Below are 13743 nucleotides of genomic sequence, written 5' to 3' on the forward strand. Positions count from 1 at the left end.
TCCAAGGGGAAAAGACACATTAAGAACAAGAACGTGTGCACAGAAACTAGCATGTCGCTTCTATGACTGATTGTGACAGGGTTGAAACTGAGAGGATAAATGCCGCCAATATTTGAGGCATAAATACTGTTGAAAATAACCTCCGTCTGCAAGTACAGCATTTTAAAAGGTGCTATGCTTCGGCACAGCAAACAACCGAAGATTGTCAAATTCAGCGCACAATGCCGGAGTTACTGAATGATTCACTGGGGCCATAGGTCACCCACGCTCTGAATTGCTTTATGATTGTGTGCTTAGAGGCATTTTCAGACTGCTGAACAGAATGAAAGTGGTGAATTGACACTACAACCCCTTAGGTTCAAGCTTCTCTGCACTGCACCAAACAATTAGCAAATGTGATCATCTCAGCAAGTATCTGACCCCCCCCGGGCCAAAACAATAGCATGAAAAATGTTTGTTTTAACTTTGAGCTACAGAAGCCCTTTACGTGAACAGTGAGACAGCAGCCGGGAAACAAGCTCATGTGTGCATGATTTAATACAGGCGGGCTGCAGCAACCTGCCGTTGTTTGTTATCCATCCTTAATACCCAAGCAGGTTGAACTGAGGTACAGACTGTGAGCGATGGAGGTGGAAAAGAGCTCTGCATCAACAGATGGCCGGAGACTAACGAGAGGCTGGACAGGCTGTGCAGAACACCGCCAGCCATGAGATGCTTTAACACATCACTCTTGGCATTTCAAAGCCCGACAAACAAACTGCAGTTGAGGGTTAAGGCCTACGTGTGTAGTGCTCGTTGTTCTCACATCAAGTTCCTCAGGAGAACCAGATAATTAAACATTAGTTCTGGGTTTCGATGCATCAGTTAATTGTCCTGATGGGAGCATGGATCATAGTCTGATGGGCTGAAAGGCCGGCTTAGAATTCATCTTTATGTCTTACAACATGTCAAATCAAAAGCCAGTGTCTGCAGAGATTTTGCATTAAAAAGATTAGAGCATCTTTCAGGAAAATGTAAAATCATACACATAGTTGTACTTGTTTGAACAGCCTAACAAACTTGTGTGTGGGCCTCTTTTACATTTGAGATCAATCACCATCAGGGCTGAAACCGACTATTATTCCTACATCAATCAATCCTTTAGTCAATAAAATGTCAGAAAATAGCAAACAATGGCCATCACAAGTTTCCATAGCCCTTGGTAACATCCCTCAAGTTGCTTAGCTTTGTTTTACAAATTACAATCAGATAAACGCAGCAAATCTTCACCTTTGAGGAGCTGGAACCAAACTGATCAATCAATTTTTTGTCAATTGAGCAATCTATTACTCGACTAGCCACTTTAGCACTAATCTCTGCGGTACAACATAGAGTGTATTCCTTGACTTGGTGCTGGATTTATTAGAAATAGGAATGTCCTGCTGTGCAGAGCGTTGCCATCTACCTGGACAGGGGGTACTTCTTCCCAAATTCGGTGTGGGGATCCTGCTGGCGAATGGCTCGGATGGCGGTGGGTGCTGTGAACATGGAGGAGGCGCCGTTTTCAGACAGGACACGAAAGAACGCCCCAGGGTCCGGAGTTCCCACAGGCTTTCCCTGTAAACAGACAGGACAGCAACAGCTGGTTAGTTCAGAAACTGGAAGATGGATGCAGAGCGAATAGCTGATTTTTATGGAAGATCAAAAACATGACAGCAATATTTCTACAATGTTCCACAGTGCAAATTTACTTGAACCTTTAACTACAAAGCATGAATATTCATAGAGCAGCTGTTTAAATTGGAGACGATGCCCCGCAGACAGATGGGCCCAAGCATCCACGGATTAGTAAACACAGTTGTACTATAGGAGCACTGTTTGTCTAGAAGAGGAGATATAGACAAAGAATGCCTGCAGGCAAGTGCCTCCAACAACAATTTCCATAGTGTTTCTGGTATTCAACTATCCTGTCCCTCCAGTGAGAAGACAACTGCAGATGAATGAGAACGGTAAACAGCAGTAGTGAGTTCTGGCTGTCATATTTGCTCTGGATAAATATTTGTCTTTGTGTACTAATCAGAAGAAAGACAAAGGGCTGACAAAATCTTGCCTGAAGATAAACAGGCTGATAGAACAAGAGCTGGTTGTCTCACGTGGCAAACACTGATCAAACTGATCACGTGTCAAACACTGATCAAAGACTGATTTACACAGTAGCCCTCATAAGAAACACACAGCAAGATGAATAAAGATCAACCTCGTAGCCCTGGTCTGCAGCTTTTGTTACATGCTAATAATCCTCCACATAATAAGCAGCCTGCATAGCCAGTGGGTAGCGGACTCTCAAAGCAAAGCCAAATTGCCTGTAATAATCAGATGCATCAATATCAAGAGGTTGTTCAAAACATACAATCATGCAGAAAATATTTCACTGAAGCTTGTTTATTGCTTTACCATCCATCTTTATGAGAAGTGAGATGTGCTACATGTCAATGCTGAGCTCCTTAAGGTTTTGAACTGACACTGCTGGATAAAAATCAACATTTTGCTGAAGTATGCTGAACGTATTTGTTCCAGTCTATTCCACTATAAGCTCCCAATAAATGGAAATGATTGAGATATTGTTGTTGAGATATTGAAGGGATGAATATAGAGAGCTGTGGTCTGACTCTTGGCTGTGAACTGTAGCAGCCAGAGTCAAAAATGGCAACAGGGTAGAACAGTTCAGCACATCTTGAACTCAGTCGACATAAACCGGAGTCATTAACCAAATATGGATGTACTGAGCTTGCAGAGCCAACAAAGGCAGATACCGAACTGACATTAACCCTCTGGCATTGGAAACCCCACCAGCGCTACAAAACAGAAATTTCAGCAAACCACTTTGAAAAGCTGCCAGTTTTTGGGCTACAAACACACACACGCAATAGAAAAACAACATCCACATTTCAGCCCGAGTCAAAAAGCAGCTCTTGGTGGCGCAACAATTTGCAAAACAAGCCTATTCATACGATAACAGGATAATAATTCAGCAGTGGTTATTGGGGCATTATGAGGCCAGAAACCGTGTGAAAACAGCCGACTTGACTCCTATAAACGAGAGCATGTTTGGGCTGTTTTTCACACTGAGCGAGGAAGATGGCACACAGCTGGTTCTCTACCGCTGAAAGCTTGAAACAGATCCTGCAAGCCAGCGACGATGACGGCACCTTCTCCTCGGATGAAAGCGTCGAGGACAGCGAGGAAGAACGCCGAGCTTCGAGTCGATCCCGGTGGGGATGTTTGTGATGAGTAAGTGAATTTTTTTTTTTTTTTTTTACCTCTGTCAACTCTGCACAGGCACAGCATATCATATTGTTTCCTATGGCTAAAACTTCTGTCACAAAGCAGCTTGTATGAAAGTAGGCTAAACCTCCTCCTTCAGCACAGCAGACTGGAAAACTGCATCATGTCACACACGCTGCAGCCAGCAAAGTCAACTCATCACCCGTAAGCTACAGTTAGTGTAATGAACATTTTCATTCTTTCCTACTTATTTTCTCAGTCGTTGCCCCCTTACGTTCAGAGCAGCCCTCTCACTGATGATATATGCGCGTGTCATCATAATATCAGGCTCCTGTAGCGTAATGTTGCCTGCCACACAAAATAAGATCGTAATATTCACTGGAGCCTAGTAAATCAGTCTCGTGGAGGTTGCGACATTCCAGACTGATAGGCCATTACCTTGAACAGTGGGGACGGTCACTGTTAACGGCGTGTTGACACCTACCTCATTAATATTCAATATGTAGGTCACTAGCTTTGAAAAAAGGTCTAGCGGTTTAGTAGTTAAACCACATGAAACTTCTGAATGATTTTTTGTTTTTTTACATCTCAGCACCTCTGAGTATTTCAGTAGTGTATGTTTACTGCTCTCAGGTTATTGGTGCTGAGTGTGTGCTGAATATAAGCATATGCAGCTCGTTGAGACCAATGTTTCATACATAGGTGAAATATCTAAACATTTTAAGGCAGGTTAAAGCGGCTGACGGGCCTCCAGAGGGTTAAAACCTGACTTGTACGGCTTTGCAAGTTGTGTAATTTGGGTTTTACTGCACATGTTCTGCGATTTCTTCTCCGTGATTGGTTCTAAACATTAAACCTCGTCTGCAGGAACATACCTCATAGAGAATTGTGCTGTTACCATGAAGCAGAGGACCATAGCAGATGTATGAATGGCCGACCACCCAGCCGAGGTCTGACGCTGCCCACCAAACCTACAACAGGTTAAAAAAGGTGAAATATGTACAGACGCCCTATATATATGTATATGTATGTTTAATATACAGAGTTCTATTAATACTGTCTTTCGGTTCCCTTTGCAGCTTCAAAAGCTAAGCTTAGAAACACCTACAGTACTCGAAGGCCCTATAAATGTAAATCAAATAGCTTCTGTTATATAAATGATAAATATAAATGAAAACAAAGAACACAAGCAAAACATACTACTTCCAAAACTTATGACCCTTCAGTTACCATAAATATTCCACGGTGATCAAATCTTCTTTCAAGTACAGAACAATCTGTCTCTATCTGCTGCCTGCATGCTCTTTGTTCTCACGCATGGCTCTAACTGAGAGGAGGGTGCTTTATTGCCTTACATCTCCAGGACTGAGTCCATAAATATTTGACATGGTCCATTTCAGCATCACAGCGTAGCCTGCAGTGTCTCGCACAACACCCTGGGGGACAAGATAAGAAAAACATCATACAAGTGACAGGTATTGCACTCAGGGGTTTAACATCAATCTAAGCACAGCCGCACCGCACTGCTGTATTTTGTTTTCAAATGACTGCTTCTCCAACCAACTGCAATTTCCGACTTTTATTAGCTAATGGTGCCGCATGAATATTTCTGAGCAAAACAGTGTGTCCTCGTCCACAATTATGAGTTTCTCTCAAAGTTATGGTCTCCCTACAGCAATAACCCAGGAAGTCACAGTAACTCAGAGAGAGAAAAGCGGGCAATAACAGCACTATTAAGCTCAAGAGCCGGCCAGCAGGTGGATATTTTATATTATCTGTTGGTCAAAGGCAAAATGGTGCTATTTGGAATGAGCTTGGGGTTTGTTCCATTTGAAAGAGCCTGCAGGCAATTCCTCCTGCATGAGCTCCGGCTCCTACTGTGGAAACGCTCTGTCTTATTTATGTCACAGTGATGGTGTTTAGATTGGGCCTGAATTGTTTTGCAGAGTCAAAGAGCAGATGAGTCACACAGAAGCTGCACACAGACCTGACAGCATTTAGAGAAGCAGGGCCCAGAGAAAATCTCATAACTGGCCTTCGTGCGAATGTGTGTTTACATGACTTCTATAACTCTATGAATCAGGTATTGATTTCCATTTTCCCCTGCTGCTGATCTTAACCCGGTAACGTCAGTACCTTTGGCGTTCCTGTGGTCCCAGATGTGTAGAGGACATAGAGAGGGTGGTTGGAGGGAACAGAAACACAGTCATGCGGCTGAGCTGTGGCCATCTCTTCCTCCCAGTCCAGACTCAGCTCCGGACTCATCGATACTTTCTCCTGAAAACACAGAAACACAAGAACCACATACTGTCTGTGACTGCTCTATATTCATGGGTGCTCATTGGAGTTATGCTGGATTTGCAGAATTCAAATCTGCTTCCTCACTTTGGGGAAAAGAGGCACACACTGCTAAATATATATTTTACACATTGAGATATCTTCATAAGACGATTCTGTTTAAACTCTTCTGTTCTTTCGCCCATCGGCCATTACAGTCTGTTGTAGTCGCCAACAGAGTAAATGTCAGGTCACAGATTAATGGCCCTTACATCTGTGGCACCTGTCTCGCTTCTGACTTTCGTGAATCTCTTTGATACTTTTAATTTCATTAAGATTTAAAACATTCTGGGAGTCCTGATCGTCTCTTTCTTTGGTTCTAAGCGAACGAGCTCAAGACTAAAACATCTTTTAATACCAGGCAGACGCTGGAGGACAGACAGCCCATTGGCCCATTGCATCGCCAAGCCAGTTAGTGTTAAACTCTGCTGATTTAACAAGGCTTTCATGTTGGAAGTCGTGCTCACGGTACTGCAACCTTATGCTGACTGAATGCAGTAATTGATAAAGCAGCAGCCATCACTGTCAAAGTGGAGCTTCACATGGTTTTACACAGGGACTGTGTTTCCACTGAATTTTCTATGATAACTATTTCACTGAGTTCACTGATAACAGTGTGATGTCCACCATGTCACTCACAGATACCACTGGTAGAGTACCCAAACCAGGTGAAATAAATCATGTACTGGTCACTGAAGGACACTGCAGAGTCAGATTGAGGTAAATGGTGTAACTGAAAAGTGATGGGAGGAAAGAAATTTGAGAAGAACGATGGCAACGCTGTACAATCAATTTCAAGAATAATTTGTTTCCCGGGTCTAAAATTCAGCTCATTTCTTTTATGCTTGTGTGAAGGTGAAGCAAATTTCAGCTTGCTGTCACCATATTAATGAATATTTGCGTGCTGTTTAATCATTCGACTCAGCTCAGCCTGGTTCCAAACTGGGTCTGTGCCAGGCTGCTTATGACAGGCGGCAAACCTCCATTCCTCAGCTACCAATGCTCTACACACATTATTTCACTCCCTCCTATCTACGTGAACCGGCTATACTGGATCATTTCTTTTTGATTCAGTGGCAGGATTTGTAACACTGGCTTCTAGGAAATCATTCTTTAAAATCTATTGCTTGAAATTTACTTGAATCATTAAAAGCCATCTTCTCGGTCAAAAACGGCATCCCTTCGCCTTGGGGAAACTTTTCCTCCTAACAGCAGCTATACCGTGACTAAACTAATCAGATTTACATGTGGCCACCATATTTCAGATACATTTACATTCAGTCACATAACCTACAGGCTTAGAAATAACACTGTGTTGTCAGACTGAGCTTTATGATACTCTGAGCTTCTTACCATGTGAGGCCTGTTGTAGATGAGGACTTTAGAGGGCCTGTGAGAGCTCAGCTCCAAGGCCTTCTCCACTAGAGGGATGTACTCTACTCTTCTGCCTGGCTCGATGCCAAATGAGGCTGTAACCATCAGCTTGGGCTGGGAAAGAGACCAGGTGAGAATTTAATTGCGTTAAAACATGAAGAACTTACAGCATCATGATATGTTTCTACAGCCATATTAGTAACAGAGGCTAGGGCTCAAATCATACTTCATAACTACATGCTTTGCTGCATTTTTAAAAGGGTATTAGTGGCGTGAGCGTGTTGCCTGTGGCAGCACTCAAGCATCGAGTCAAATTCAGTTCACATAAGCCTTATTAACATGCATGTCATAATGATTCCATAGTAAACAGCAGGCTTACAACACACCTGGGGTATTTCTACAGGAGTAGTAGTATTTCCTGTATCTTTTTCAGACTTTAAAGTTTGGAGGTGATGCCGACACACAGCTGTGCTTAGCTCAGGAGGCACAGCAAGGTTAAACAAGGATCATTCACCTGCCTCTTCTTGACTTTACTGCTGAATGGATGCATTTCCATGGAAAGCGTCCTTGATCACATCTTATGTAGACACTATAAATTATTCACCTGAAAATAACTGAGTGTACCTCAACAATAAGAGTTTAAACACTTGATTAAGTAGCTGGCAGCAATACTTAATAATACTGTATTTCTTCAAATGTATATTTGTATAAACACATCACTCAACGGAGACCATTATCTTCAGAAACAGTCCCTGTCAAAATGTCAGGCCTGTTCATTAATTCTTCTGTTTTCCCTGTAAGAAAATCTCAGTGCAGATGGCACTGACATCCTTCTTGAGTGTATGGCTGTGAAAAGAAAAGGCAAGCCAAGTGCTTTCCACAGAGCATGATTCATTTTGAGCCTAACAACACAAAAAAGCCTCAGGCACCTCTGGCTTTCAGTGTTTCAGATATTTTGCAGGGTGAATGCCACATGAAAATTGGAATCGGAAAATTGTTAATTGCAGACTGCAACACGTAAGTACATACAAACAAAAAAAGGTCATCACGTGTCCTTAGTGTTCTAATGAGTGGCAAAGGTACTGAAGGGTAACACTTAATTAATAAAGATCATTTTGTATGTTGTCGTGGCTCAAGCCAAGAGAAATCTCAACTAAATGGTGAATAACAGGATTTTCTAACCTTGGCATGATTGATACGGACAGAAAGCTCTTTTGATGCAAAGCCGCCAAATATGAGGCTGTGTGGAGCACCAATCCTGGCACAGGCCAACATGGTGAACATGGCCTGCGGCACCATGGGCATGTAGATGACGACCAGATCTCCTTTCCGTACCCCATTCTTCACCAAGACTCCTGCTAACCTAGACACCTGGGAGAAGACACAGAGGAGACAATGCAGATTACTTCACGTATGTCAGCATGAATTATGGTGAAGTTCACACTGCACTCTTTCAAACGTCTGCATAAATCTGTTCTAGATAATTCTTCATGACTAGTACAATCAACAGAAACCAATGACAGTAAAAAAGCATTTTGTGCATGGTTTGTCGGGTTATTAATGTCACTGATTACCTTCAACTGAACATCGACTGAAACCTGAAAGAACGCTCTTTTTTGTCAATTAAATTAAGTGTCTTTTTGCTCTGGGTTAGGGTTAGCTACACTTCTGTTCATTTAGAATACATTTTGATTATACTGTGTGCAATTTAGTCTTGATTAAACTGAAGCAACTGCCAAAATGCCAATTAAGTTAATCATTTCCTTTTCTTCTCATTATTGTGTTTTGCTGTCTTCCATGCCAGCGTTACTTCAATCCCGCTGCCTTGGAGGAAAAACTTGGCCAACTGTTTCCGTCGAAGGATAGAAAATGTATTTATTGTCATGGCAACACTGGCAGATTTTAATTTCAGAGGTTGGGTGCATGCCTCACAATACATTTTTTTTACCACAAATCCTGGCAATCCAGAACAGACTTTAACAAGCAGACTAATCCAGCTCTTTATATGCTGTTCGGTTCTGTGACTTCTGTGACTTGTGCTTTTAAAAATACAATTCACCTGGTCCTGAAGTTCCCTGAATGTGATGATCTGTTTGGTTCCAGTCACCGGGCTGTCGTAAATGATGGCAGGCTGCTCCCCACGGCCGCTCTCTACGTGACGATCCACAGCGTTGTAGCACACATTCAACTTCCCGCCAACAAACCTGACAGAGACACAGTCCACCAACAAGCAACGACAGTGTTCAAAGATCAAATATACACATACATATATTTTAAACATGTGTACACGTAATATGAATAAATAAGGTGAATAAAATATATCCTATGCCACAGCCTCTATCAGCATATCTGTCAAGACATACTGTTCTTAAAGTGTATTTTTGGATGGTAGGGTTCTTTGCTGTTACCTAAAAACAGAACACAACTTGATGAAATCAACTGCAGGAAAACACATGCAGCTGCCTTCGCCAGCAGCACACGGCAAAATCAATGTACTTGATAAATCGACAGTTTCGGCTCTGGTGCTGCGCATACAGTGTGGATGAAGAGCAGCAAGCAGACTGAGCAGATGGTGTCTGGAAACTGCTGTTCTGGAAGCCAGAGAGACACGGTGGCTGTGTCCTTCATTTTTAACAGTCCCAGATTTAGGCAGCTCTGATTTTTGCTGTCATGTTAGATGGTGGCAAAACCACCCACCAAACACAAACAAAAAAAACATCTTCATTTTCACCTCGTTATGGTGCAGCAATGTGTCTGTGGGCTGCCTTGCATGTTAATAATGTTTGCTTTCCCCAAGAACATCAGGCAAGTGTAAACACATTCAGCCTCCTAACTAACATCCTAATTTACTTCAGCAGCTAATATAAGGCCTTCCACATTATTTGGATTTTTAAGAAACTGTCAAGTTATGAAGACACCCATTTTATGCAAATAGGAGTAGGCATACACATTCAAACCAAAGAGGGCAGGTGCAGAGCCAGAAGAAAGAAAGAAAGAAAGAAGTAGCTGGGACACTGCAGGGCTCCAAAGTCCCAGTTTTGTGCTACTAGCTAGCGTCACCTGATTACTTACATTAGAGTTAGCTGATTAGCTAGCATTAGCTGATTAGCTATCATTAATTTTCTCAAAGATAAATACAACACAAAGTTCAAAAAACAGCATGTCATTTCACTTACCGTGTTTGAAGACATTTCAAACACTGTTTACGACAACCCCATCCATATAAAAGACAAAAAACTTTAATTTTAACCGTGTAATAAGGTGAAGATTTGTTTCACCAAACATTTAACTTTCCGAGCCAAACAAAGATGGCTACCGGGTGTGACGTAACGGCCTCGCGTCTCTTTAAAGACTCGTCCACAAAATGTGTTGTTTTACTGCGAGAGACACTTATGTACGTTAATCTCTTTTTGTTTTTCCTACAATTACTTTATGTTTGCAACTAAAATGTTAACGTTTTTCTTTGTCGCTCCACAACAAACGAGAAACGTCACTTCCGGTTGCTCAACTGTAAAATTAATCAATTACGTACAGAAAGTTTCTGTGGTGTTTTTTTTTTTTTTTTTTTTTAATTTTGTTTTGTTTCAGTCCGAATCATCAGGAAACTATGACCCGCAACTTCCCTCAAAGTTTGAAATGCGTTTTTGCAGGATTACAGGTTATCTAGACTTACAATTTAAGAGTCTAAAATGTAAATACACACAGGTTTCTGGGGCAGGTGTGCGTGAAAATAGGACTACAAATACTGAAGGCCTCTTAAACTCCAAACATGGCGGTCCTGAGAAATCGCTGATGTGATTACCACAGCTGGGGTGCCCGAAGAGTTCGTTTGTGAACTGTAATGAAGTGATTTTATCCAAATGTTAACATGTAACGCTGAAAAAGCAACCAGTCTTATTTTTATTCAGATCACAAACTTTCACGGTTCATGGGAAGTGGGGAGTGACAGGGTCCGACTGTCTTTAAGACACAGGCTGCGGTCAAGCGCAAGTTGTTTTCACCCAAACACAGTTGAAATATGAAAGTGTTGCACTAAAAAAAAAAAAAAAACGCTTCTTGCTGTGTTGCTCGCTTGTGACTCTGAAACCTACCAGTTTGGAAACACTGGATCCTCAATGTGCAAAGTTTTACTCCACGGTTCAAACCAGTTAATGTCCTGTGCCACCTCACCCCAGAACCTCTCGGGGTGGTCCCTCGCTGCGGTGAAAGCTCGGCCGTACGCCGTGTCGGACGCATGGTTTCTGCAGGAGTGCGGGGCGAAACGCCTGTGGAAGCGTGCAGACGCAGGCGATCCCGCTGCGCTTTCGCCACGTTGTTGTGCAGCAGAAACTGTCCACAGCTTCCTCCCGAGTGTCCTCTTGCGCTGAAGGGGGACGCAGCGACTCAGAAAGTGTTTTATTTGGAAGTGCATTGCAGCTTTAGTTACTTCAAAAAGGTGAACTTGTCAAAAAGGCGTTTCTCCGTCTTCCGCTGTTCTCCTGCAGGTGAGGGGCCCGCTTCTGCTATTCAACCCAGAGCGACGTCATCTGTGGGGCCACGTAAAGGGACAGAAGCCTCCTGCAGAAAACCGTTCGCCTACAGCCCCCTCAAGGAATGCGAACACAGTGGCTGTTGTTGATGTGGGATGAAGGATGACCTTGGGCCAGAATCAAAAAATCAGACCTGTTACACAACACAGAAACACGCGGCACTGCGAACCGCCCTAAATGTGAGGAAAAACATGTGGCACACTGAAATAAGTTGTGCAAGGAAAGTGTGTAAACGTTCACTTTCGGGGTCGATTAGTTATCAACTATTCTGATACTCCGTTCATTGGTTTGAGTAACTGTTAAAGAAAAAAAAGTTTAAAAAAAATTCTCTAAAATCTTTCTTAAGTACAAAAGTATTTGCATCAAACTATACTTAAAGTACCAATAAGTAAATGCAGAGTGGGCCACTGAAGAATTACTTGTTATATTACCAGATTATAGTTACCGATGCATTCATGTGTTCATCACTTTAGTGGTTTAATCTTTAATAGTGCACAGATTTATGAGCAGTTTTAATCTGAATCTGCCTCTGAAGTGACTCATAGTCACTAAAGATGTAGTGGAGTAAAAAGTACAGTTAGACTCCACTTCTTTGAGTACATAAACCTTCTCATGTTCACAATGCAAACACCGCTGCTCGCAGTGATCAGGGAATGTGTTTAGGTGCTTGTTCGGGGATATATCTGAACACAACCGCTATGCTAAAGACTCAAAGTGTCTGTTGTCAAGCCGGGTCACCTGTTCTGGTTTTGTCACAACAGCAGCCTGTCCAATCAGACGGCGTCACGTGCGTCTGCTCGGTCACTGCCATCATCCAAGCTGCTGGTAAATACCCATAATCCATCTGACCCCCCTGGATGTGACCCCTGCGCACCGGTGGCCCTGGTTGAGTAACTCGCCCGTCTGATGTTTCAGATCATCTGTTTCTATTTCTACATGCAGAGCAGCGTTTTCCATCACACAGCTCTGGAAGCTCCCTGCTCCTTCTAGGAAACTGTTTGTATTGCCTTGCAAATACTGGAGTCCTTCCATTTCTCACCAAACACTTGAGTTCAAATTAAGTTGGACAACCAATTTGGAACTTTTTCAGCAGCTTGGCACTTGGACATTTGTCCCCAAACACACACAAAAATATATAAAGACAGCACTTATTATACCTTTTTGGCCAACATCATATTATCTATATTCTTCTTCATTTATCCCTTTCCAGCTTTTCAACAAACATTTATTCAAATCATGTCATCACATTGCAACAGAGCATGTAAGTTAACAATCTGTATTCATGTACGAGTGTAATCAAACACTGACAGGGACGCCTCCCCTCTCCTCCGGGGCTGTAATTTGTCAAAAAGCGTTGCTGAACCGCTGCTCGTCCATCAGTCTTTTTCTAACAATGCACAGGATGTTGGCACAGTGTGTATCATTCCCACACTCTCTGGCACGAGACGAGGGCAGAGACAGCGCTAGCTAATAGCTGCTTGTGAAGGCCAATCAGACCTTAACCGGAGTCCAAGATGGCTCATTATGTCGCCTCCATCTCGCCCTCTTCTCTGATTTGATGCGAGCAGCGTCAGTCTTTTGCAGCAGAAACCGGTCGGCTGCCCTTCAGAAACAGCTAGAGGCAAATTACCAGAGTTTATCTACAAATGTGTTTTCCTCCCCCGCGGAGTGTCTGAATAGGGATTTATAATCAAATTATTTTGAAGATGATGATCGCTGTGTTACACTTTGAATGAGTTTTGGACGCAGCAGTCGGCTCGCCAATGAGTTCACTCAACGTTATTTACAGTTAGAAATAACTGATACACCACTGCAGGTTACAGCAGAGGGAATTTACTTTAACAAACAGAAAATACTGGAGATACTATAATTTAATGTGGTACACTGGTGACGCAAGTCCAGGTCAAAGCAGGAGAAGCTCGGGTACTACTTCAGAAATATAATGTAAGTATAGAAAAGTCATTACAAGTATACTTTTACTTTTTGTGCATCATTTAAAGTACGTTGGACATATACTTTTAGGTGCACTTCTAAATCGATGCCATTAATTTCTACTTGAATGTATTAAAAATTAATAATCAAATCAAAATAGCGACAACAAGAGGTTGATACTTAAGAAAGTTTTTAAGCTTTGGCTCCTTTGAGATGTCTAAGAGAGGCTGTAGCTCATTATAAATGGATGTCTTCATATTTTTCAGTGTCAGTCTACGAGCAACTAAAAAGCCACATAAACAAATTT

General features: G+C 42.3%; 1 protein-coding gene across 1 annotated transcript in view; it reads right to left on the reverse strand.

The window, feature by feature from the left end:
* The window catches only part of acss3 (acyl-CoA synthetase short chain family member 3), a 34543-nt gene extending 22962 nt beyond the window's left edge, over positions 1–11581 (reverse strand). The window contains exons 1-8 of the mRNA XM_076722440.1: positions 11067–11581; positions 9035–9179; positions 8158–8346; positions 6955–7089; positions 5401–5541; positions 4620–4700; positions 4140–4235; positions 1445–1596 (exon numbers count right to left, since the gene is read on the reverse strand). Coding sequence (XP_076578555.1) covers positions 1445–1596; positions 4140–4235; positions 4620–4700; positions 5401–5541; positions 6955–7089; positions 8158–8346; positions 9035–9179; positions 11067–11386 — 1259 coding nt within the window. The 5' untranslated portion in view covers positions 11387–11581. The remainder of the gene's footprint in view (positions 1–1444; positions 1597–4139; positions 4236–4619; positions 4701–5400; positions 5542–6954; positions 7090–8157; positions 8347–9034; positions 9180–11066) is intronic.
* Between the last annotated feature and the right edge of the window lie 2162 nt (positions 11582–13743).

This window comes from Chaetodon auriga, chromosome 22 (genome assembly GCF_051107435.1).
Source record: "Chaetodon auriga isolate fChaAug3 chromosome 22, fChaAug3.hap1, whole genome shotgun sequence".
In the NCBI taxonomy this organism is placed as follows: Eukaryota; Metazoa; Chordata; class Actinopteri; order Chaetodontiformes; family Chaetodontidae; genus Chaetodon; species Chaetodon auriga.